General features: G+C 40.6%; 1 protein-coding gene across 5 annotated transcripts in view; it reads left to right on the forward strand.

Moving 5' to 3' along the window:
* ATXN7 (ataxin 7) overlaps positions 1-22,549 on the forward strand; it is a 137,407-nt gene that overhangs the window by 65,188 nt on the left and 49,670 nt on the right. For all 5 annotated transcript variants that reach the window (XR_004281188.1, XM_032324288.1, XM_032324295.1 and 2 more), the window contains one exon: positions 22,202-22,306. Coding sequence is in view for 4 of the 5 variants with exons in the window: in XM_032324288.1 (XP_032180179.1) it covers positions 22,202-22,306 (105 nt within the window). In the remaining variant the exon portion in view is untranslated. The remainder of the gene's footprint in view (positions 1-22,201; positions 22,307-22,549) is intronic.

A 22,549-nucleotide genomic window follows, 5' to 3' on the forward strand; every position in this document is an offset into this window, starting at 1 on the left:
TCGGAGGTCCATTTAGATGACAGAAAAGTTTGTTGATGCCTGGGAGCACAGTTCCTTTCTCCTGGAGTCTATCTCTCCTTACGGAACTGTCAGGCCCACCTTTTTACCCAGACTTCCTACTTCCCGAGTTCTGGGCTGTTGAAAATGCAGTCTTCAGTTCTGCAGAAACTTAGAGCCCTGTGATTTGAAAATGCAGTCTCCCCTTCAGAGTGTTGTTGTTAAAAGAAGAGTTCATTGTATGCTTCCTGGTTACAATGATTGTCTTCATCTGAGAATCACAAGGTACCGGACATATTCCCTCTTCAATCTATGCGGAATTGGGGGTACCATTTTTGCCACCTGTTGATGATTTTCTTCACTCTGCAAGCCTCGGCCTCTCCAATCTCAGAGGCAGAAGCTGTTTTCTACCTCCCTCTAGAAAGTCCATGATGAGTGAACTGCACATCTCATAACAGGATTTGGGGTTGAATAAGGAACAGAATGTTAAGTGACTGTAGTCTCAGCTAATTTTCTTTTACAAAAAAAGAGGAAATAAAAATTTCCCTGTGACTGCGGTAAGCTCCCTTGTTTTCCCTCCTGAAAAAAAAAATGTCATTCTTTATGTAGTAAACCTTTATTCTTTATGGAATAAACCTTTGCAGAGCAGTTTGTTAAGATAACCTTTCTGGAGAGGGAGGGCAATGGTTCTTGCTGAAGGTAGAATAAAATTGGGATCTTACGGATACCTAAAGGAACAAGTGACTAGTTGATTTTTGTTGTTGTTTGTATGGTATTTATTTTAAGATGGGACTCTAATTTTTTTTGTTTTTTAGAAGAAAGTTAATTGGAAGTTGGGTGATGGATCCATTAGCAGATTTTACACTTGAAAAGCTATTGATGTTCATTCTTATTTTCAGAATCATCAATTGCTCTAATTCCTTTGCAACTAATGGCTAATACTGCATTTGCACAGAGAAGCCAAAGACTAGTTCCTCCAGGAGCTGGGAAGTCTGAAATCCACCCCCTTGTGTCCTGTCCTTTCATATTTGCTTGCCAGCTGGCAGCCTCTCCCACCACCTCTTCATCCCTGCCCACTCGGAGTTATGATTGAGGCTGGCCTCCTCGGCGTGCCATGTGCCGAGCTTACGCCACTTCTGGGAAGAGAATTCACAAAAAGAATTGCCTGTTTCTCTGGGTTCTTGGGGGTAGGGGATGTTTTTGTTTATGCTGACGGGAACCACTCTTTGAACAGTGGGAGGAGAAATCAGAAATCAGACGGTCATCTTACTTACACACCTCTTTCCAGAGATCAAGATGGGATGGGGGAACACTGGAAAGAGATGGCCTTTGTGAGAGGCGGAAAGGGAATACTTCTGGATGGTAACTGAGGGAAGAGAGGGTGAAATGAAGAGCGTTACATCCTGGTGACTCAGTTTTTTTTTAAAGTACTTCCTCTCTGGGTTCCTGTAATCACACCAAGAGTTTTGCAGGGTGTTAATGCTCGTTGCACCGTGCTTTGCATTTCCTGGGTTACAATCCCAGCGCCATCCTTCCCCGCTGACCTTGGGCAAGTTATTTCATACCTCTTGGCCTCCCATTACCTCACAAGTGGGCATGGGTTACAGTAGACTTTCCCCCATAGGTTTTTTGAGGGTGCTTTAATTCATGGAGGGGTTTTCAACCTCAGTGTTAATGACATTTGGGGCCAGATAATTGTTTTGTTGTGGGGAATGTCCTGTGCATTGTAGGGTATTTGGCAGCATCTGGCCTCTGCGTCGGGTGCCAGGAGAACCACATGCCCGACATGTGACAGCCGGAAATGTCTCCAAACACTGCCAGCATCCCTTTAGGGGCAGAGTTGCCCCTAAATATAAGTATATATAAAAATACATATAATACAAAACACATGTCATAATATAAAACCCCTCACTCAGGTCCTGGCATATAGGAATGTTCTTCAGTATTGGGTGCATATGAGGTACTTGATAAATGTTTGAACAAATGACTGATTGTTGGTGTCGCTGCTGTGATGCTGTTGAAAGACTACTAGCCCCTTCCTTAGAAATCATTATGGAGGAAATTCGCTGCTGAGATCGTTGTGATTTTACATTAATGATATTCTTCTGGGTGACTATCAAGAGAAGTGCTCCTTTCCTTATCCTGAGTTTCACTGATGTTGCACAGCCACACCTGAGAAGTCCCAGAGTAACTGTTATTGAATATCCTTGACTCCAAGATGCCACTTTTTCTTTTTCTTTTTTTTTTTTTTAAGATTTTATTTATTTATTTATTTATTTGAGAGAGAGCGTGCACTTGTACTGGTGTGCGTGAGTGGAGAAGGGATAAGCAGAGGGAGAGGGAGAGGGAGAAGCAGGCTCCCTGCTGAGCAGGGAGTCTGACCTCAGACATAATCCTAGGACCCTGGGATCATGACCAGAGCCTAAGGCAGATGCTTAACCAACTGAGCCACCCAGCTGCCTCACCTCTTTTTTGTTTTAATATTTCTGAAATAAGAGTGGACTGGACTATAAAGTTGAAAAATACATTTTTTTATTCTTCCCCAAAGGCTGGTATTGACACACACTTGGTGGCAGCTTTGAAATGAAGAGATGTGGTATTTCTGTGAATGTCTCAGCTTTGTGACTGGATTGTAAGCTCTTTATGGGCAAAGTCTGCTTTACCATGCTGTTTTTTCCCAGTACTCAGCACAATGCCACAAACATACAATCTCGAACATTTGAACAGCCTGCACTTTTCACTGTTCTGTGATGATGCCCTCAAACTGCTTTTCATATGGTTTTGGACCTTCACACCACTCCGGACAAAAAGCAGTGCAGCCTCTCACATGATGTGGGTACCAACAGTGTTTTTTGCAATAGTCCTTGTTTTGCAATTTCAGCAGTGAGTGTGAGTGGTTATGTGACTGTTTTACTGCATTTTGATAAATAGTACAAGCCAGTTTTCTGACACTGCTGATAAAAGAAACTTAGGTCATGGGTCATGGGTGGCTCAGTTAAGCCTCTGCATTCATCTGAGGTCATGATCCCAGGATCCTGGTATTGAGCCCTTCATAGGGCTCCCTCTCAGCGGGGAGTCCGCTGCTCGCTCGCTCTCTCAAATTAATAAATCTTGAAAAAAAAAGAAAGAAACCTAGGTCTCAAACTTTTACAGGAGGGTTGCATCATACGTGCTTGTAACTTATGTAAATTATAGTTTAAGATGGTACAAAAGAGAAAAAACAGTGTGGCTGATTTCACTAGTCATTCCATGCATATTGCCCTGAAATGAGCTTGAAAAGAGAGGTGTGAATCAACTCAGATATAAGTTTCGCAAGGGTAGGATTTTGCTCATAGCTGTTACCTTCAGCATCCTGAAAGAGTGTTTTGAACATAGTAAGCACACAATTATGAATATTGATTGCTTTTCCTTTATTTGGAGATGGTTGTGGGAACTGAGTCCAAGTGCAAGCATCTCATTGTCCTGTGAGTCTGGTGTTGAATTACATGGATATTTTTGTACAGTAAGGCCCCTGAAAACAAGCCATCTATTTCATTTGGTAGGAACAGCCATCTGTTCTAACATCAGTGACACAACTGGCTGTGTGGGACCTCCTGGATGTCCTCCACGTGGCATCTGAGACATTTTCAAGGGTGATTTCAACTGATGTTAGAAACTAACCAATTCCTCTCTTAAAATGGAACTCCACTGTTAAAATCAAGACAGATGAAAATCATCAGGCATGCAGGAAACTATAACATCAGTTATATGTTAGGTTGGCTTAAGCTGGGCTCAGGAGACTGTTGTGTTTGCCTTGAAGTACTAGACATATATCCCTGGAGACTGTTTCAAAGGTGATCCCTAATTAGAAATTCTGTGATTTGGGTGTCAGGTACAGGATCCCAGTGATCTCTTACTTGACTTTCACATGGGGTTTGGTGATTGCTTGTGGTAGGTTCTAGGTAAATTTGTGTTGATAGATTAATCTCAGATTAATGTCATGAAAGAGATGAAGGTCTTTCCTGCAGTAGAGCTTGATTTGTCTTCATCCATGATTCCACTCAGCCCAGTTTTATGCCTTTGACTGCTTGGTCAGTTTTCAGTCGGTTCATTTTCTTCCTGATTGCTTATTCATGCTGGAGTGAAGAATGGAAACATGGTCTTCTAATAACTTTAATCTGATTTGCAAGCATCCTACAACTCAAACCCATTTAAAAAAAAAAAGGCAACAAGCCCCATGATAAGAAATCTCAAAAAGAAGAGTGAAAATGTTCCCACTTTAGCCTAGTGTAATTATTTTTGCTGTTCGGTTGCACAGGCAGGCTGCCAGAAGATAGGGGTACAAATTAATTAACCAACTGTTTGCAGAGATATGGACATGTCATTACCGATAAGCACAGACGTAAATAAGGCAGTGCGTTGGCTGTTTTTCTGAAACGAGGGAGGACAGAAATATGTTAACTAAAATAAAATAAAGGCTTACTGGAGTGAAAAAGCTTACTTTGTTAGTTTCCATTTATTAGTACATGAAGTTCTTTTTCTGTGTTGTCTTAAGTGCTTCGTGATGTGTTGAATGAGGGGAGAGAGTGCGTATTGTCATGTTAGTCTTTTAAGAGTATAGCTGAATGCTTCGTACTTCTTTCGAACCTATTGAGATCCCACCCACATCCACTGAAATCGTTTTCAGTGTAATATTTATATACCATTACTTTAAGGTAATTGGGATTTATTAGGGCAGTGGTGAGTTTTATTTATGTATAAAGTAATGTATGTGAACAGTTTTGCCCACCCAAGTGTCTTAAAGGAAACAGCTCTCATAATGTCAGAAGCTGTGTCAATTCCGCAAGGGTTGGATCTTTGTATTTCTTGTTTACTCTTGCCCAGAGGTGATAAAAATGGGACCCTTAGCGAATACTCTTGAAGGAGGGAATGAAGCTCTAACCAGTGACATGTCATTGTGTTGGTTAGAGACTAGGATCTGAAGTAAACTAGATTTCACCTTTAAGTCCAGACCCATCTCTTGCCAGCTGTGCCACCTTGGCTGAGTTACTTAATCATTCCATGCCTGTTTCTTCATTTGTAAAAGCGGGCTAATAATAGTACCTCTACTGCGGGGTTGTTGCAAAGATTACATAACATAAAGCCATAAAGCGTGTAAAGAGCTGAGTACACTGTGTAGCCCAGTGAGTGCGCAATAAATGTGTGATGCAGTGACTATTGTTATCATACTGTATTTTAAACATTCGTCTGACGTTTTACTTTAGAAGCACTCAGACAAACAAACAACTGAGGAGAAACGGTTGTTTAACTTGAGGCATCGCTCTGAATTGTGGCTACGCAGGGTGTTATCTGCCAACCACATCTGTTTGCACACGGTTGTGGAGACTGTGCTTTGAGTACCTTGCTCAGGTGTGTTGACCAGTTTGCCTTGGAAGGACAAGGAATGCAGCTGCACAGTCTAAAGAAGTACGACTGAGATAAGAGAACACATGAAGCTTTCTGGTGAAGGTATTGCCCATTAGCTCCTAGAGTTTTTTGAAGCAGAAATGAGCTAACAGTCAGAACGAACTTGAGATACTTAAATATTTCCTAGTAGTAATAAACTGCACCTAATCTGTTTACACAGAAAAAGCCTTTGTAACATTAGGAGAGATTAGGAGTTGAAGTAATTAACCAGCAGTCAGCACTCCTCTTTCTTTCTCCCCTTAGTGTGCCTATAAGTCTCTCCCCTCCCCATACCCACCTGGAGACAGCAGCTGTACGAGTGAGTTTCCTGCATGAATGGGAGGACTACCGGAAATGGTTATAGAGCTAAAACTGTGTGATACTCAGGGAAGTCGGCGTTACGACCAGAAGAACAATTGGCACTTTGATGACCTAGTCTGATCCAGCTGTCTCCCAGGTCAGACCAAGTGCCGTCAATTAGGAAGCCTCTAATATTTGTGGAATGAGTGGAGGCCTGAACGAATCTGATTGATTTGAGCTGTTTTCACAGGCCTCAATGAGAACATTAAACTGACATGTGTACTAGTGCAACAGCATCTTTTCAGACACAAGGGAAGATTTATCTTTATTTTTTATTGTAATTTCACTTTAAATATAGCTGCCTTTGGGGAAAGCTTTAATTCACTTGAGTGAAAGGAGTGAGTAGTTTTAAGCATTTATGCCTGGTTCTCATCATTCTTGGAACCATATTTTTAATTCCTGGGTGACTTTGAATTATTGACAACTTATAGTTATGACAACTGTTTGTTATGTTTTTTTGTTTTTTGTTTGTTTGTTTGTTTTGTTTTTTTCCCATATGGAGGAACCAATGTTTTAGAATTTATAGGACATTTCTCTAAAATGGGGGGAAGTCTTCAGGATGAAGTCCCAAGTGTATGTTCCTCATTCGCAGACCTGGCATTCTTCCAGAATTCCTTTTCAGAGACTGGTACCACTGGTGCCACTCATCCATCCTGTTCTACAGGACAGGAGACATGGCGTCATTCTCTACATCACTCTTGTGTCCAGGCCATTACCAAGTTATGGCGACAGTTCCTTCTAAATGTCGCAGAATCTTCTCTGTGCCATCACCCTGCCATCCCCAACTCCAGACTACTCCGTGTCTCTCAGCTGTACTATTGCAAATAGATCCTGTCTGGTTTTCTCCGTTCTGCTTTGAACAATGAACCTCCCTTCTCCATACTGCAGTCTGAGCAGTGCTGAAAATAATAGTGAACAGTCCGATCATACTCTTGCAGTAAGCACTTCCAAATGGCAGAGTAAGGACCCCTGAAAATCTCTCCTCCATAAAAATGGTGAGAACACTGTCAAGAATTGTCGAAATTAACTTTGTCAGCATTCTGAAAATTAAGACTGGAGGGATATGTTGATTTCTTACACAAGAAAGAAAGCGGAGTCTCTGTAAATGCAGCAGACTCTGGGGGAGTGTAATTCACTCTATTTCAAACCCCACCACCAACTCCATAGTAACTTTGAAAACCAACTGCCCTACAACTATGATAACTGTGAAAACCAGCAGCCTAGAAGCTACCAGAAGGGATAGAAGGGGTTTGGAACTCCCCCAAAGTCCTATTCCCAGGCATTTGTCACTCTTTAAACCGTGTAGTAGCTCCCTAAAAAGTTCCATTCCCAGAACTTGCCTTTACTTGCGCAGGCTCAGGGTTCACTATGTGCCCTGCTTATTTAAAAAAAAAGAAAAGAAAATTAGCAGCATTTATTGACCATTGCAGTTGTCTGAGGTGGTGATACCAGTTGAGGCTCACTACAGCCTGACCAACAAACTAAGTGGGAAACACTGGGGAAAAGATGTCATTTGGGGGACCTGAGAAAGCACTAATCTCTTACTTCTGGCTGACCTTGAGGCTCTAGGCAAGTAGGAAGTGAAGGCTGGAGAAAAGTTGTAAAATGCTTGCTCAAGATCATTGAAGGTATGCTCCAGCATACACATAGAGCCCCTTGGCAAGGGCTGGGAGACTCACTGGTTCAACAAATTTAAGGAAATCCCTGTCTAATAATTAGCTAACTACACACAGACTTTTGCCCTCACCACACGTAACAGAGAATATAGACTTTACAACAATTAGACCAGGTAAATCGCTAAACAAATGAACAAGGGCAGGTGGATATGATTTCCAGAGTTGCCACATTATATTATTTGTCTAGTCTTCAACAAAAAATTACAAGAATTTCAGAGAAACAGCAAAATATGGCCCACATGCGGCAGCGGGGAGGTGGGGGTGGGGTGGGATACAAATTGGAGTCATGTCAAAGCAAAGCTTTTTTATATACTGTTAAAATTAAGTTGGTTTTACTCCATTGTTTGAAGTTGTTAGTTGTAATCCCCAAGCCAGCCATTAAAAATTTGGGACCAAAAGGTATACTAGGAAGGCACCCAGGTGGTTCCTTCAGTTAAGTGTGTGACTCTTGGTTTTAGCTCAGGTCATGGTCTCAGGTTGTGAGATTGAGTCCTGCATTAGTCTCCATGCTGAGTGTGGAGCCTACTTGAGATTCTCTCTCTCCCTCTACCCTCCCCACCCTGCACTTGTTGTCTCTCAAAAAAAAAAAAAAGTTACACAATTTAACACAAAAGGAGGTAATAATGGAGAAATGACAACAACAAAAGACTCAGTACATTTAGAAAAAAATTAGAATCACAGACATAAATCTTATCTTTCTAGTAATTATGCTAAATGTAAACAGATTGCTAATCAACAGAAATTGGCAGAAGATGATTTTTTTAAAAAAATCCCTACAATATGCTAGCAACAGGAGACATATTTCAGGTTCGAAGTAAGAAATATGTTGTAAGTTAATGGAAAAAATACACCATGCAAACAGTAGTCAAAAAAGAACTAGACCAGGGATACCTGGCTGACTTACTGAGAAGAGCATGCAGCTCTTGATCTTGGGGGTTGTGAGTTTGAGCCCCATGTTGGGTGTAGACATTACCAAGAGAGTAAGAATGAACAAATGAACTAGAGTGGCATACAAATATCAGATAAAACAGAGTTTTAAAAAATGTCATTAGATATAAAAGAGGGCAGATAATCATGAATAAGTCAGTCCATCACCATAATAGAGATACATGTACCTAACAGCAGAGCCTCAAAACACATGAAGGAAAAAAACCTGACACCAAAAGGAGAAATGGACAATTTAACAATAGTAGCTGGAGAGTTTAATAACTCACTTACAGGAATGGATACAACAGCTAGGCAGAAAATCAACAAGGATATAGAAGACTTGAAAAACATAAACCACCTAGATTAACCAAGAACAGCAGAATACACATTCTTCTCAAATGTGCATGAAATATTTTCCAGGACCATCTGTAGGTAGCCTCAGGAAATGTAGAAAGACTGAAATCATGTAAATACAAAGTATGGTTTCTAACCACAGAGAAGTAAAATTAGAAATTAACAACAGAAGGAAATTTGGGAAATGCACAGTTAAGCCAACTACACTCCTAAATAAGCAGTGGGTCACAGAAGAAATCACAAGATAAATTTAGAAAATACTTTGAAGTTAATGAAAATGAAATACAATGTATCAGAACTTTTGCACCACAGCTAAAGCAGTTCTTAAGGGTAAACTTAAAGCTGTAAACCTCTCTCTTAAAAAAGAAGATCTCAAATCATTCTTTTAACCTACCTTAAGAAACTAGAGAAAGGAGCAAAGTGAGCATAAAGGAAGCAGAAGGAAGAAAATAACAAAGATTAGAGTGTAAATAGATGACCTAGAGAACAGAAAAAAAAAAAAAAGATAAAATCAGTGACGCCAAAAGCTGATACTTCAACAAGATCGGAGGGCTTTGATTTTGATAAAATTGGCAGACCTTTAGCTAGATTTCACCATAGTATTCCTCCTACTAAAATCAGGAATTAGATGACCTCACAGAACAGAAAGGGGTTATAAAAGAATACCGTGAACAACTATGTTTCAACACATTGGATAACTTAGATGAAATGGACAAATTCCTAGAAAGACACTACCAAACTACCAACACTGACTCAAGAAGAATCAGAAGATCCAAATAGACTTAGTACAAGAATTTGAATTCATAACTTTAAAACTTGTCACAAAGAAAAGCCTGGGGCCTGGATGGCTTGACTGGTGAATTTTACTAAATGTATAAAGCATTAACACCCATCCTGCACAAACTTTTCTAAAAAATAGGAAAAGAGGGAACACTTCTCAACTCTTTCTGAGACCAGTACCCTGATAACCGAAACCAAAGATTGAAACTACAGACTAATATACTCATTGTACAGTATATAGTATACTTTATTATAATTTACAATGCACATATACTTAGTCTAAACTTGAGTAATATACATTTGAGCAAGTATGCTCAAGATGCAATTGATAGATGGACAGATAAAAAATCTGAATTATGTTTTGAATAATTTCTCCAGTGTTGGTAACATTATTCAGCTTTCGGTCCAAAGTATATGATGCTTTATTTTCAGCACATCTCAAACATTTATGTAAACCATCTGAGAATCTTTTTAAAAAGCAGACTCTGGTTTGGTTGGTCTGGGTCAGGGCCTGAAATTCTGTAATTCTAACCAGGTTCTTGGTGATGTGGAGAGTATGGTCCATGGGTCATACTTAAGCTGCAGGGGGCTTTGGGGGTGAACATAGAGTTGTATGTACTTTCTTTTTCATTGTGATCATTAAGGTAGAGGATTTATAACCGTCTTCTCTCTAACTTGATGAATCTCAACCAAACTTGACATTTATTAAAAGTCTGTGTCTTTCATTGTCTATTAAAAGTCAACCTTGTGGGACATGTTTTTTGGTAAGATATTTAAAGACTTTATGAATACGAGCTAATTATGTTTTATAGTATCCCCTTAAGGTACTTAGGAAAGATACAGATCTCTAGTTTGCCATATTCATCACAGCCACATGGCTGTTGAATAATACTCGGCTATACTGTAAAGCAAATATCATGCTTAACATGCTAGCTGAAGGCTAGCCATTTAATTTCAGCTTTCACATGTTCATGGCTAGTATGTAGAAAGACCATTGATTTTTGTGTGTTGTTTTTGTATATAGGCAAAATATTTGTAATTTATAAATAAAATTTATATGTTGAAACCTAATCCCCAAAGTAAGTGATTTTTGGAGGCTTGGCCTTTGGGAAGTAATTAGGTCATGAGAATTGGAAACTCCATGGGATTAATGCCCTCATATGAGAGGCTCCAGAGAGCTCCCTCCCCCTGTTCATATGGGGTACATACGGAAAAGAGGACTGTGAGCCAGGAAGCAGTTTTTCACCAGACACGGAATGCGCTGGCACCTTAATCTTGGACATTACAGCCTCTGAGAAGTAAGTGTTTGTTGTTTATAAACCACATAGTCTATGGTGTTTTGTTCTGGCAGCCCAAACAGACTAAAGCAATTGTGTATCCTGTCATCTTGCTAAACTGGTAAATTCTAGGAGGTTTTCTGTAGGTTCCTGGGTCATCTGCAGATAGAGACAGCTTTATTTCTTCTTTTCCATTCTGTATGCCTTTTAATTCCCTTTCTTGCCTTATTTCTCTGTCTAGAACTTGCAGTATTATGCTAAATAACAATGGCGAGGGGCACCTGGGTGGCTCAGTCGGTTAAGCATCTGCCTTCAGCTCAGGTCATGATCCGGGAGTCCCAAGATTGAGCACTGCACTGGGTTCCCTGCTCAGTGGGGAGTCTGCTTTTCCTTCTCTCCCTCCCCCTGCTCTCCTGCTCGCTCTCTCTCTCTCTCAAATAAATAAATGAAAAATCTTAAAAAAATGAATAGCAGTGGTGAGAGTGGATATCCTTGTTTCTGAGCTTAGGAAGAAAGCATATGATCTTCCTTCATTAAGTATGGTATTCGTTGTAGGTGTTTTTTGGTAAATGTTGTTTGTCGAGTTAAGGAAGTCCTTTCTATTCCTAGTTATGAATAGCAGTGGTTATACATGAATGAGGTGAATATGAGGTGGTGGTTGTTTATCCTAAAAATTTCTGCATCATTTATGATGGTATGATTTTTTTCCTTAGTCTGTTAATGTTCTAATTGCATTGTTCAATTATGGATTATTTGAAATGTCTTTTTAGTTTCCATGTATTGGGAAATTTTAATGTTATCTTTCTCTTACTGATTTCTGATTAGATTCCATCATGGACAGAGAACATACGTGGTATGATTTCAGATCTTTTGAATTTGTTGAGGTTGGTTTCTGGTCCAGGGTATAGTCTGTATAAGGCCAACCATTTAAAAACAGGTCAGTAGGCAGTGCTATTCCATAGTTAAAGCTGTACTTAGTTACAAGAGAGCCATGGATTTTCTGCATATAAGATACTGGCAGATAAAGTGTTGTTGTATTGACTGCCTTTTGAACAAAAGGAGGAATGGTATTGAGTCATGAAATAATAATGATGGTAAAATCAACAGTACTCTTTATTGAGTCCTTATATATATTCTCCTTAACTGTATTTAGAATAGAGTTAAACATTTTAATGAGTTGTCTAATTTAACCCAGCAATTTGTGGAGACAGATACCATTGTTTGGAGGTTAAGTACTTCTCTTGAGATTACAATACCAGCAAAGGGGTAGCCTCTGTTTTAGCCCACATCTTACCCATGGGCTACAAGCTTAGCTGAATGGCAGTGTTGCAAATCAGATTCAGTAAGGATTTTGGCAGGCATCTCCAGATTTAGAACATGTGGCATTTCAGGCTTGGGTTCTGATTTGAAAGGTCAGAATTTACTGACAGTATTTTGAGTAGCTTAAGGTACTCATAAGACAGCTTGTCATGGGTACTGTCCAGTTGGTCACCCTTGTAGCCTGACGTGACTTCCCTAACGCAGATTTCCTAGGATTTTGCTATTTGCCTCCTCTCTTCTGTCTCAGGCACTGTATCTCACTTCCAGTACAAGCAGTGACAGCATTAGCACTTGTGTGACTTTTATCTGTGGAGGGTCACTGTAAGGCTGGCCACTCATAGTGTTTCAAAATATTAGGACCATTTTCTTTGATCTAACTCTTTGGGCCTCTGCTGTTTGGTTCATTACTTGTTGACTTATTTTTGTCATTTTTCTTTTTTTTAATCCAGTCCTTATTGATTACTTTTAAATAAGGCCCCAAACCACATATATCTTAGCAGGCTATTGATTGGCCTTTGTGTACCTAGTTGGTTCCATTGTTTAACATCTTATGGTCAAAGGAAGTCTCATTTCCTTTAATTTGGGAGAGTGTGTGGAAGTTAGAAATAAAATTCTGCTTTGTCATTTCCCAGTTGAGATATTAAAGCTCATTTAATAGCAAATAAAAACTTTTTTTAGATTATTGATACTACTTTTGATTATCTAGAATTGAGAGTTAGCATTTGAAATAAATTTGGGGCTGACTGTAGTAAAAGCTTAGTATTGCAGACCAGCCTTCCAGGTGTGTCAGGTTGTTTAGAAGTGTTTCATACACCAGCGGGGCTGAGTGTCCTAGTATCTAAGGAAACCCTTGAGGAGCAATGAGAGCAGACCATCCAGAGGTAGATTAAGCAGTCTGCTCTCTGGTAGGTTGCCTTGGTTGACTTTGACTAAAGGCAGAAGAGCAGAGATATCCTGAGAGAGTTAGGGAGGGCACTGAATAATGGAGAGACTTGTGTCCTGAGGTGGAGAAGAACATGTACTTTTGAAAGCCACCTTCAAATCCCGGCTCCTCTGTCTACTGACTCTGTGAGTTAAGGCAGGTAATCTTGTGCCTTTCTTGCTTTTTTTAAGTGTGGGGATACTAACCTTGAAAGGCAGGTAGTATTGTGACGATCAAATGACTTAATACTTAACGCTGTACTTGGAACATAGGAAGCATTCAGTACCTATAAATTTACTACTTTTGCCTTATGTATTAATGCTTCTTAGGGTTTCTTGTTGTGATTTTTGTTCACTGATACCTATCCAGTACTCCAGTGGTGTCTAGGCGTCACAGGAATTCAATACATGCATGAATAAATGAATGATGTATATAGAGTATTTGCCAAGATGCCTGTAAGTACTTAATACATAATACCATAAGAGGTGCTGGCTATAGATGGCAGAGATTGGAAGCAGTGACCAGTGTAGTTCACTGACAGTAAAAGTAGGAATAATTGGAATCAAAATAGATAAGGCAGACTTAGCACATGTCAGACACAGTTCTAAGAGCTTTATGTATACTAGCTTTATTCTTGTAACTACCCATTAAGTTAGCTACTAGCATCATCTCTGATTTATGAATGAGAATACTAAAGCAGGGGAACTTGCCCAAGGTCACACTCCTAGTGAGTGATGATGGCATTGGGATTTAAACTTGGGAAGTCTGATGAAGAGGGCTTGCTCAAATTATTAATTAATTAATTTTTTGATTAATTAATTAATCACCTGCTGTGTGCCAGGCACTATGCTGTGCAGGTATGATACCCACCCTCATGATGGAGCTTACCTCTTAGGGAAAGAGCCAAAACACAAATAAGAAATAACTAATGAGTAAAGGGAAGAATTATCTGAAGATAATTCTGGCTGCTTCAAACAGGGGTGGTCAGGATAGGTCCTTCTTTTGGAATATAAGCTGAGACCTGGAGCCAGCCAGGCAAAGCATTCTGGACAGAGGGAACAGAATTAGCAAGGGCCCTGAGGTGGGACAGCAATTGGTTGGCATATTGGAATAATTGTCAAGGAGATGAGAATTCCGGAGTGGAAATTATAGGGTAAATAATATGTCTTGAGGTTGCAGAGGTCACACAAGGCCTTCTAAGCATTGGTTTTCATTCTGAATACATTGGAGAACTACTAAGGTGTTAAGAAGACTGGGTGATATTTTGATGGAAAAACATCACTGGTTGCTGTGGGGTGGGGGTTGGAATTGGTGGAAGGGAGCATAGCTACTGTTTAGATCTAAGACCAGAGAGCAGTGATAGGGAAGATGATAAAAAATGGCTCACATTTTAAAATACTTTGCACTGTTGAGGCATTTTATATTTGTAGGTCCCTTCAACAACTTACGAGGTGGTTATAATTACTTGACCCATTTACAGGTGAGGAAATTGAGCTCGTAGGTGGCATGGCTGGGATCTGAATGCAGCCAGTCTGGCTCCAGAGGCTGTGCCTTTAACCATGAAGCTCTGTTGTCTTTGCAAACAAAGTTCTTCCAGCAGTGTCTCCCATGGTCCATGTGTTCACGTTAGCTGCAGTGAGGAAGGAGCTGCGGACCCATCTTTGGTTTCCTCCCTTGGCCTCACACCGCACGCACAATCTCCTGAGGGCTTGACATGGTCCTCCAGAGCTTGTCTTCAGCCAGGTTTCCCCCATTTTCATTGCACAGACATTTTGTGTCTCATTCTGTTCCATCAGCCCTTAGGGATCACTGTCTTCGATCTGTTTCCCCCCTGCCATTACCTAAGTTGATCTACACTCGTGCCAGTGACCTTTTCTACCATGTGGCTTCCTCACTTATCTTGCATTCTTTCTGGCTTGCAAAGGTATAGCTTAAACTCTGAAGCAGGGGCCCTGACCCTCCACAGGGAGAGGGGTGCCAGCGAGCCTCTGCTGCTGCCCCGCTGCCTTTTGTCACTTAACAGGGAGGAGTGTGTAGCCAGCAGTAGGAGCGTGAGACCACTGGAGAATTCAGCTCCCATGGTAAAATAGTCCCTATTTGTGTATATATCAATCTTCTGTGAGTTTAATTACAGCTGGGGCCCTTGCAGCAGACACTGGTAGTATGTATATATTTTTGTGTTTTTGCTCACATTTATTGAGTGCTTACAACATGCTTAGCCCTGAGTGCTCCCTGTGGATAGTTCATTTAAACCTCAAAATAACACTCTGAAATATAGGTCCTGTTAACCGTATATTACCATCGAGGAAACTGACGTTCAAATCGTTAAATAATGGTGCCCGGGTGGCTCAGTGGGTTAAGCCTCTGTCTTTGGCTTGGGTCGTGATCTCAGGGTCCTGGGATCGAGCCCCATATCAGGCTCTCTGCTCAGCAGGGAGCCTGTTTCCCCCTCCCCCTCTGCCTGCCTCTCTGCCTACTTGTGATCTCTGTCTTTCAAATAAATAAATAAATAAATAAAATCTTCAAGGAGGTTAAATAATGTAAAACTGTGGTCACACAGCCAATAAGAGGAAGAATAAGGACTTGAATCCAAGTAGTGACGCCACAACTGCCCTTAGTTACTGCGCTGACATACTAGCGAAAGAGAAATTGCTGATGTGCATGTTTGAGAATCGGACCCTGAAATGCATATTTTTTCCCAAAGTGGCCTCCAGGAATGGGATTGATATGTGTTCAAGGGAAACCTTCTCACTCTTGAATGTGTGTATCACTAAATGGTATGCCCAATTCTAGTGGATGACTCTGTCATTCAATGACATAAAGGCCTAATTATAACCTTGACTTATGATGGCCCCACAGGGACTTTAATATTTCACTTATTATTCATCAGGTAATATATGACACACATTATTTGCTGCTTCTTATTGGTCAAGTTAGGCATTATCAGGCACTGTCACTAGAGCAGGAAGCCAGACAAATACAGAACTTTTTCAAGGTTCACACGGCTAGATGGACTGTTAAAAATTGGGCATGGTGCATTGTGGCAAGGCTAATAACTAAGGCATTGCTCTGGGAACATGTAACAGGGTCTGCCTAGCCAAGTCTCCAGGACCATGACCTCAAGGCTGAGAAGGAATGGAGTAAAGCAATAAGCCAGGTGATGATGTGGAGAAGGTGGTGGTTCCAGGCAGATGGAGTGGCAGGTACCTGGGTACTGTGGCAGGAGAGAGCATGATGTGCTCCAGGAACATATCAAAGGCCGGAAGGGCCAGCTGCAAAGAGCCAGTGAGGAGAGAGGCAGGTTGAAGAAGGTCAAGGCCTCTTCGGCCAGTTTTTATCCTAAGAGCAACTGGAAGCTACGGAAGAGTTCTCAGTGCTGGTTGTTACTTCACAAGCACACAGCGAGAGCTCATCTTCAGGATCTGTGCTGAGAAAGGCAAGGAGTCATCTGTCAGGCAGGACTTACAGAGTTGTCTGCATGGAACTTACGTTCCTAAGTCATAAATCAGTGAGTGAAGGGCTGCAGAGGGATAATGAATGGTGTGAGTAAGAGCACAGCAAAGAGGGCACTGGAACTGGTTCTTACTAAATGTGGGAGTTCCAGGAGGAAGAGGGGAACGCTTTGCATGCTACAGGAACTGTTCTGGCCAAAAAATAGGATTGTGGGAAGACAAGGCAGGCTCTGAGAAGGCCAGGCAGTCGTGAGACTGGAGCAGGTTGCCTCAGGCCAGAGCGATGGGAGAAGCCAGAGTGCTGGGGCCTTGGTTGAGGAGGGGTTAGTCAGAGATCCCAACCCTATCTTGGAACCAGCAGAGGTCTTCAAGGAGAGGAACAGCTTTGATGCTTTATAGGTTTATAGCTTTGGCAGTTGGGTAAAGGAGCCTGAAAAGGGAAGAAACTCGATTCTGTGAGGACACCTGTCCTGATGTGTGGTGGCCACCACCATGGGTATCGGCAGTGGGAGTGACATGGAGGAGGCAGATTTAGGCAGTGTTGCTGGGAGAACATTGGTAACAGCCAGGGCACAGGAGCCCCACACATCTGGGTTCAAATTTCAACTCTGCTACTTACTAACTTATAAGGTCTTAATGTTTGTGTACCTTGGTTTTCTGAGCAGTAGTGTGGGTGTGTGACTCCTGTCTCACAGGCTGGGAAGGGGTCTGTTGCTTGAGTGCTGTCTAAGGCCTCCTAGAGCTTTGCATGTATTAACTATTGTTGGTTTTTTTTTTTTTTTTAGGATTTTTTTTTATTTATTAGAGAGTGTGAGTGCATGAGCAGGGGGAAAGGCAGAGGGAGAAGAAGAAGCCAAATCCCTGCTGAGCAGGGAGCCTGATACAGGACTTGATCCCAGGACCCTGGCTGGGATCATGACCTGAGCTGAAGGCACTTAACTGACTGAGCCACCCAGGTGCCCTATATTAACTCTCTTAATCTTTCAGACCTGTGAAGTGCCCAGTAAATTAGGTACTGTTTATTTTATCATTACCGTTTGACACATGAAGTTCGAAGAGCTTATAGACTTGCCCAAGGACACACTGGATTCAGAGTGATGGGAGTGATCCTCTCTGTTAGCCACTCTGCTTATGATATTTGTGATGGAGAGTAACTAATTGGGGGGTGGAGGAGGTGGAGCCCCTTGACAAGAAGACAGCTGAACCAGACCTGACAGTGCGTGAATGTACTAGGTATCTGATGAAGAGAAAGGGCAGAGCCTAGCTGAAAGTAGCTTTCTGGGTCTAGGAGAGAGTGGAGGACAGTGTGCCCGGAGCAGAGTGAGCCAAGGAGAGAGGAGCAAGGCGGGAATCAGGGTACAAGTGAGAGGGAGGTGGATGAATATCTGGCAGGGCCCTGGGGACTGAGGTAAGGGCCAAGATTTTATTCCTAGAGGAGTGGGAAGCCACCGGAGAAATGTTAATGGTAGTGATGTGATCTACTGGAGAACTTCAGAGAGTCACTCTGGCAGCCAAGCAGAAGAGACTGTAGACCAGCTGATAGATGGACTTCTTCCAGAGCCGGTCAGAAAGGTACTGATGGAAGGCTCTACAGCAGCGGTGTAGATAATAGAAGTGGATGCAGATTTTAGAGTAGAGCCGAGCAGACATGCTGGTGTCCTGAAAATCATGAGGGAAGGGGGAGTCAGAGGTGACACCTGGGTTTTTAGTTTTGAACAGTCAAGGAGAATGGATAGTCATTTACCCAAGAGAGGGAAAGTTTTGTGGGGCAGGAACAGGGCAGGGTAGAAAGTGGAGTTCTATTGGACATGCTTCTTCCTTTTGAGATGTATACAAGACGTCCAGATGGCAGTGTCTAGTAGGCAGTTGGATATATGAGTCTAGACAGAGCTCAGGAGCCATCTGGGCTAGAGACGGAAATGTGGGAGTCTTTGGCATGTGGGGATTGGGGAGCATGGGAGAAGGGAGACACTCAGGGTACTGCAAAGGTAGAATGCTTTGTTTACAAAACACATGTTCTATTGTTGGACTCAGTTCTCAGAATGGGGATAGTAGCACCAAAGTAACTGAATACATTCCCTCCTGCTTAGGGTCTGGTTTCGGCAAAGAGCATTCATTCTGCATTTGCCTGTGGAGGTTCTGCATACATGCTCATGTGTCCATGTGCTTAAACCCAGCCTTTCCCAGTGTGTTGGCCTGGGGTCTCCAAAGTACATGATGGGCTAGATGTGGGTGCTGGGCTACTTGCTAAATGGAAGATTGGAGTGACCTGAATCCTGAAAAAGATTTAGGGCTTACACACAATAAAATCCATTCTTTCAAACTGCTTCAGAGTCCATGGAGCCAGGTACAATTTAAAAACTTCTCATTATTTTGAAGTATATAATAGACTAAGTTGTATGTTTACAGTATATTTTATGAACTTTAAAAAAAATTCAATAATAACTAATTTTTATCAATTCTATTTCTTGTTTCTTTTTTTTTTTCTTTAGAGTAATTCAGTCTTTTACCTCCTTGCATTTGGGCAAGTTTTTTATGTTAATTTGTAGATAGGCTGATTATAAACTTACGCTTTAAAAATATTCAGAAACATACATACTGTCTCTCACAAAAATTTCATTTTCTCTGTTGCCACAACATTGCACATTCTGTTCCTGTTGCTAAGGCCTCTGGAATGTCCCAGTACAGAAAAAGGATATAGAACTCTTTTTTTTTTTTTTTTCCTCCTAAAGACATTTTATTTAAATTATTTTGTATCTTCTAGCTTACTTCCAAATATGGATCTCTGAAAGTAAAGAATTTAGAAAGCTAAAATTAAAGTTGCTTTAGATTTTCATAGCTGGAACCTGATTTCTGAGGGTAACATGAATTGGATTTAAGTGTGCCGTGTTTCTTTCCATGGGGATTGTGTGTGTGTATCGTGCATGTGTGTGAACACAACACAACACACACCAATGCACGCACGCACACACCCACGCAGGCAGGCTTCTTAGGGAGTGTGATACGCTGGTGAGATACTAAGAACTGAGCTCACGGAGCACACCTGATTTTGAGTCCTGGTTATGCTTTCTTGGTGGGTGATAGTGGACAAGTTTATGTCTCTATCAGTAAAAGGAGGATTTTATTGTAGGAAAGACCATATAAAAAGTCTTTAGCACAGGGCCTGGTACATAGCTGTGGCTCAGTAAAGGCCAACTGTTCATCCTCATTACTGTCATCATTGATTGCACACGGTCTTAAGTTATTGAGGAAATTGAAGTTTTTCCAGAAGTATAGATTCCTGGTCCCTTACAGAATGAACCCTACCTTCTTATTTTTACTAGTGTTTCTGAATCTCACAAAAGGAAGAAAGGAATCACAGCAAAAAAGAACAGTTTTCTATATAAAGGTTATTGTTGCTGGTTGAATTGCTATTACTTGAATGGATTGGTACAGTTCTTAATTTTTTAAAGTTGTTTTATTTATAAAGGGGTGGGAGGGGGCTCGTTCCCCAAAGTATTGGTTTCAGGGAAAGTGATATATTTAAACAGCATTGCTTAACATTGAGTGCTGTGGGAAACCACACAAAACCAGCACATTGCCTAAATCTAAAGTGAGACCACTTAATTTAATGCTGTTTTAACTACCATTTAATTAATAAAACTAATTGAGTCAATTTCATTAATTAAACTGTTGATTTGATATTTATAGACATTTCATACTTCACAGCTGTAAATTATGAATGCTGTGTCCTGTAATTCAGATTTTCTTTCTTAATTGGTCTTGTATTGGAGGCATTTAGCACAGGGTATATGGAACTTAAAGGGAACTACTTACATTTTATTTTTAAAATGAACTGTCATGTCAAGAAATTGTAGCCATGGAAAATGGCTTATTACGTGTTGATCATTGCAGGGATATAACCTTTCCTTTTCTCCCACATGTACTATTTTTAACTAAATGTGGGCATGCTTTCAAGGAAAATAGCACCTTGTTTGGTTCTTATTTTTCATTAAATTATTAAGCTTAGTCACAGAAGTCCGTAGTCTACTAGATAGAAGCTTCTTGCATTATCTAATCAGTTTATCAGAGGTGTTCAGCTCTGACATTCCAACTTAATGGAGGTGGAAACTGGAAGGAATTTCTAGAAATCACGTTCCTCTGATATTCAGGGGACCAGATCCAAACCATTGTTGTGAGTCAGAATGGAATCCCGGCACTGACGTAGACAAAGTACTTCATCTCTCTGTGAATCAGTTTCCTCCTTTTTTAGAGGGGTTGTAATGGTATCGACTTAGGTAGTTGTGAGAAAAGAATGAGATCATAGCACCTAGAAACTGTTCAGTGCTGCCATTGCGTCCCAGAAGCTTGTTGGTCCCTGGTATATTTCAAATTTATAGCCCGCAATCTGTGCAATTCAGTGTAATAAAAACTGTTTAAGAAAATCTGAGCTATATCTATGTGTAGATATTAGATCAGTCATTGATGCTTTGAGACTATGATCACTTTACATCTCCTCAGGGCATTTTCTTTTTTCCTGTAAAACTACCATGATCACCCAAGCTGGAGAAAATGTGAAATCAGATCTTACAGGAAAGAAAACAGATGCCAATTAGTTTTGGATCTTTTTTCCCCTTTAAACTTGGTATTTGGTCTACTAAACTATTTGTCTAATTGAAATGTGCTAATTATCCATTCATTGCAGATATTCTAGACAGTGTACAATACTTAAAATCAGCAATTGTCTTTTTTTTTTTTTTTTTTTTTTTAAATCTCTGTGCCAACGTGGGGCTTGAATTCACGACCTAGACAGAGACCAAGGGTCCCATGCTCTACTGACTCAGGCAGCCAGGCACCCCTAAATTCACCAATTTTGAAATATTTAAGAGATTAGATTCTGAATCTCAAATGTTAGCACTGTTCCCTACCTAGATTATTGTTAAGTGATTATTCATGGTTAGGACTTGTTAGTTAACCACGTATTACCAAATATCAAGTCACACTCATTTTCTGTGTACATGCAGATAGTTTAGTTTCACATTTGTATTTTAATTAACTTCTTAACCATAAAGAGTCCAACTTGTATCTTGCCCTATTCTAGTGACTGAACTGAGATTAATGTGTGAAATACTGTGTTTGTACCAAAGTTCCATGAGTTCAGGGACATCAGTATGTGAGCAAAAGGACTAGAGGTTCTTGTGACCTGAAAAAAGAGTATAAAAATAATTTTTTTTGTATTACATGCTGACCAGACCGGCAGTTTTACTCTTCAGTGAAACCTCTGCTTCCTTTCTTAACTGTTCCATAGAACTCAGAAACCAGATGGCTGGAATAGAATGCATAGTTAAACAAAACCATTAGATGATACAGCTTTATGAATTGCTAGGCATTTTACGTGGTACAGGTTCTTACCCATAACCCTTGGTGGAGTTCATCTAAAGTTGCTTTATTGTGTAAGTGTATTCATTGTTTGCATTTTAATAGATTTGTCTCTTTCACCTCATACTGATGATTTTGGGTTTTATTTTAACTTTCTGAACAGTGTTTCTGTAAGCCTGATTTGATTTCTCTCTTAATAGTTATGGTGGCACATCAGTTACTTTTAAATGTCACTGGAGTAGTATTTAAACTGGTGTACTTCATCTTAAGGCAGGAGCTTTAGAAAGTATTGCGAGCTAAATGGTTTCATATTAATCAGAACCAGATGAGTGATACTCTCTTTCTTTGTTGCAGACATGCCAATATTTGGTCTGTGTCCAGCCCATGATGATTTCTACTTGGTGGTGTGTAACGACTGTAATCAGGTTGTCAAACCGCAGGCATTTCAATCACATTACGGTAAGTGCTTAACCATTTAACAATCATTATTAGAGGGTAAAAGGTAAAGCAGGATTAAACTGAAGGCCAGTGACAGCATGGATAGGCTATAATATTCCTCCCTCTGTCAGGAGCTAGGCTTTCTAATTAATCAAATGGGTTAATGCCTATCAGATGTTGGATGTTTTCTGAATTTTATTAAAAGTGATGTGTATTTTCTAATTTATTGAAGTTACACAAGGAAAAATATATTTTATAAAATCT

Source organism: Mustela erminea, chromosome 1 (genome assembly GCF_009829155.1).
Source record: "Mustela erminea isolate mMusErm1 chromosome 1, mMusErm1.Pri, whole genome shotgun sequence".
NCBI lineage: Eukaryota > Metazoa > Chordata > Mammalia > Carnivora > Mustelidae > Mustela > Mustela erminea.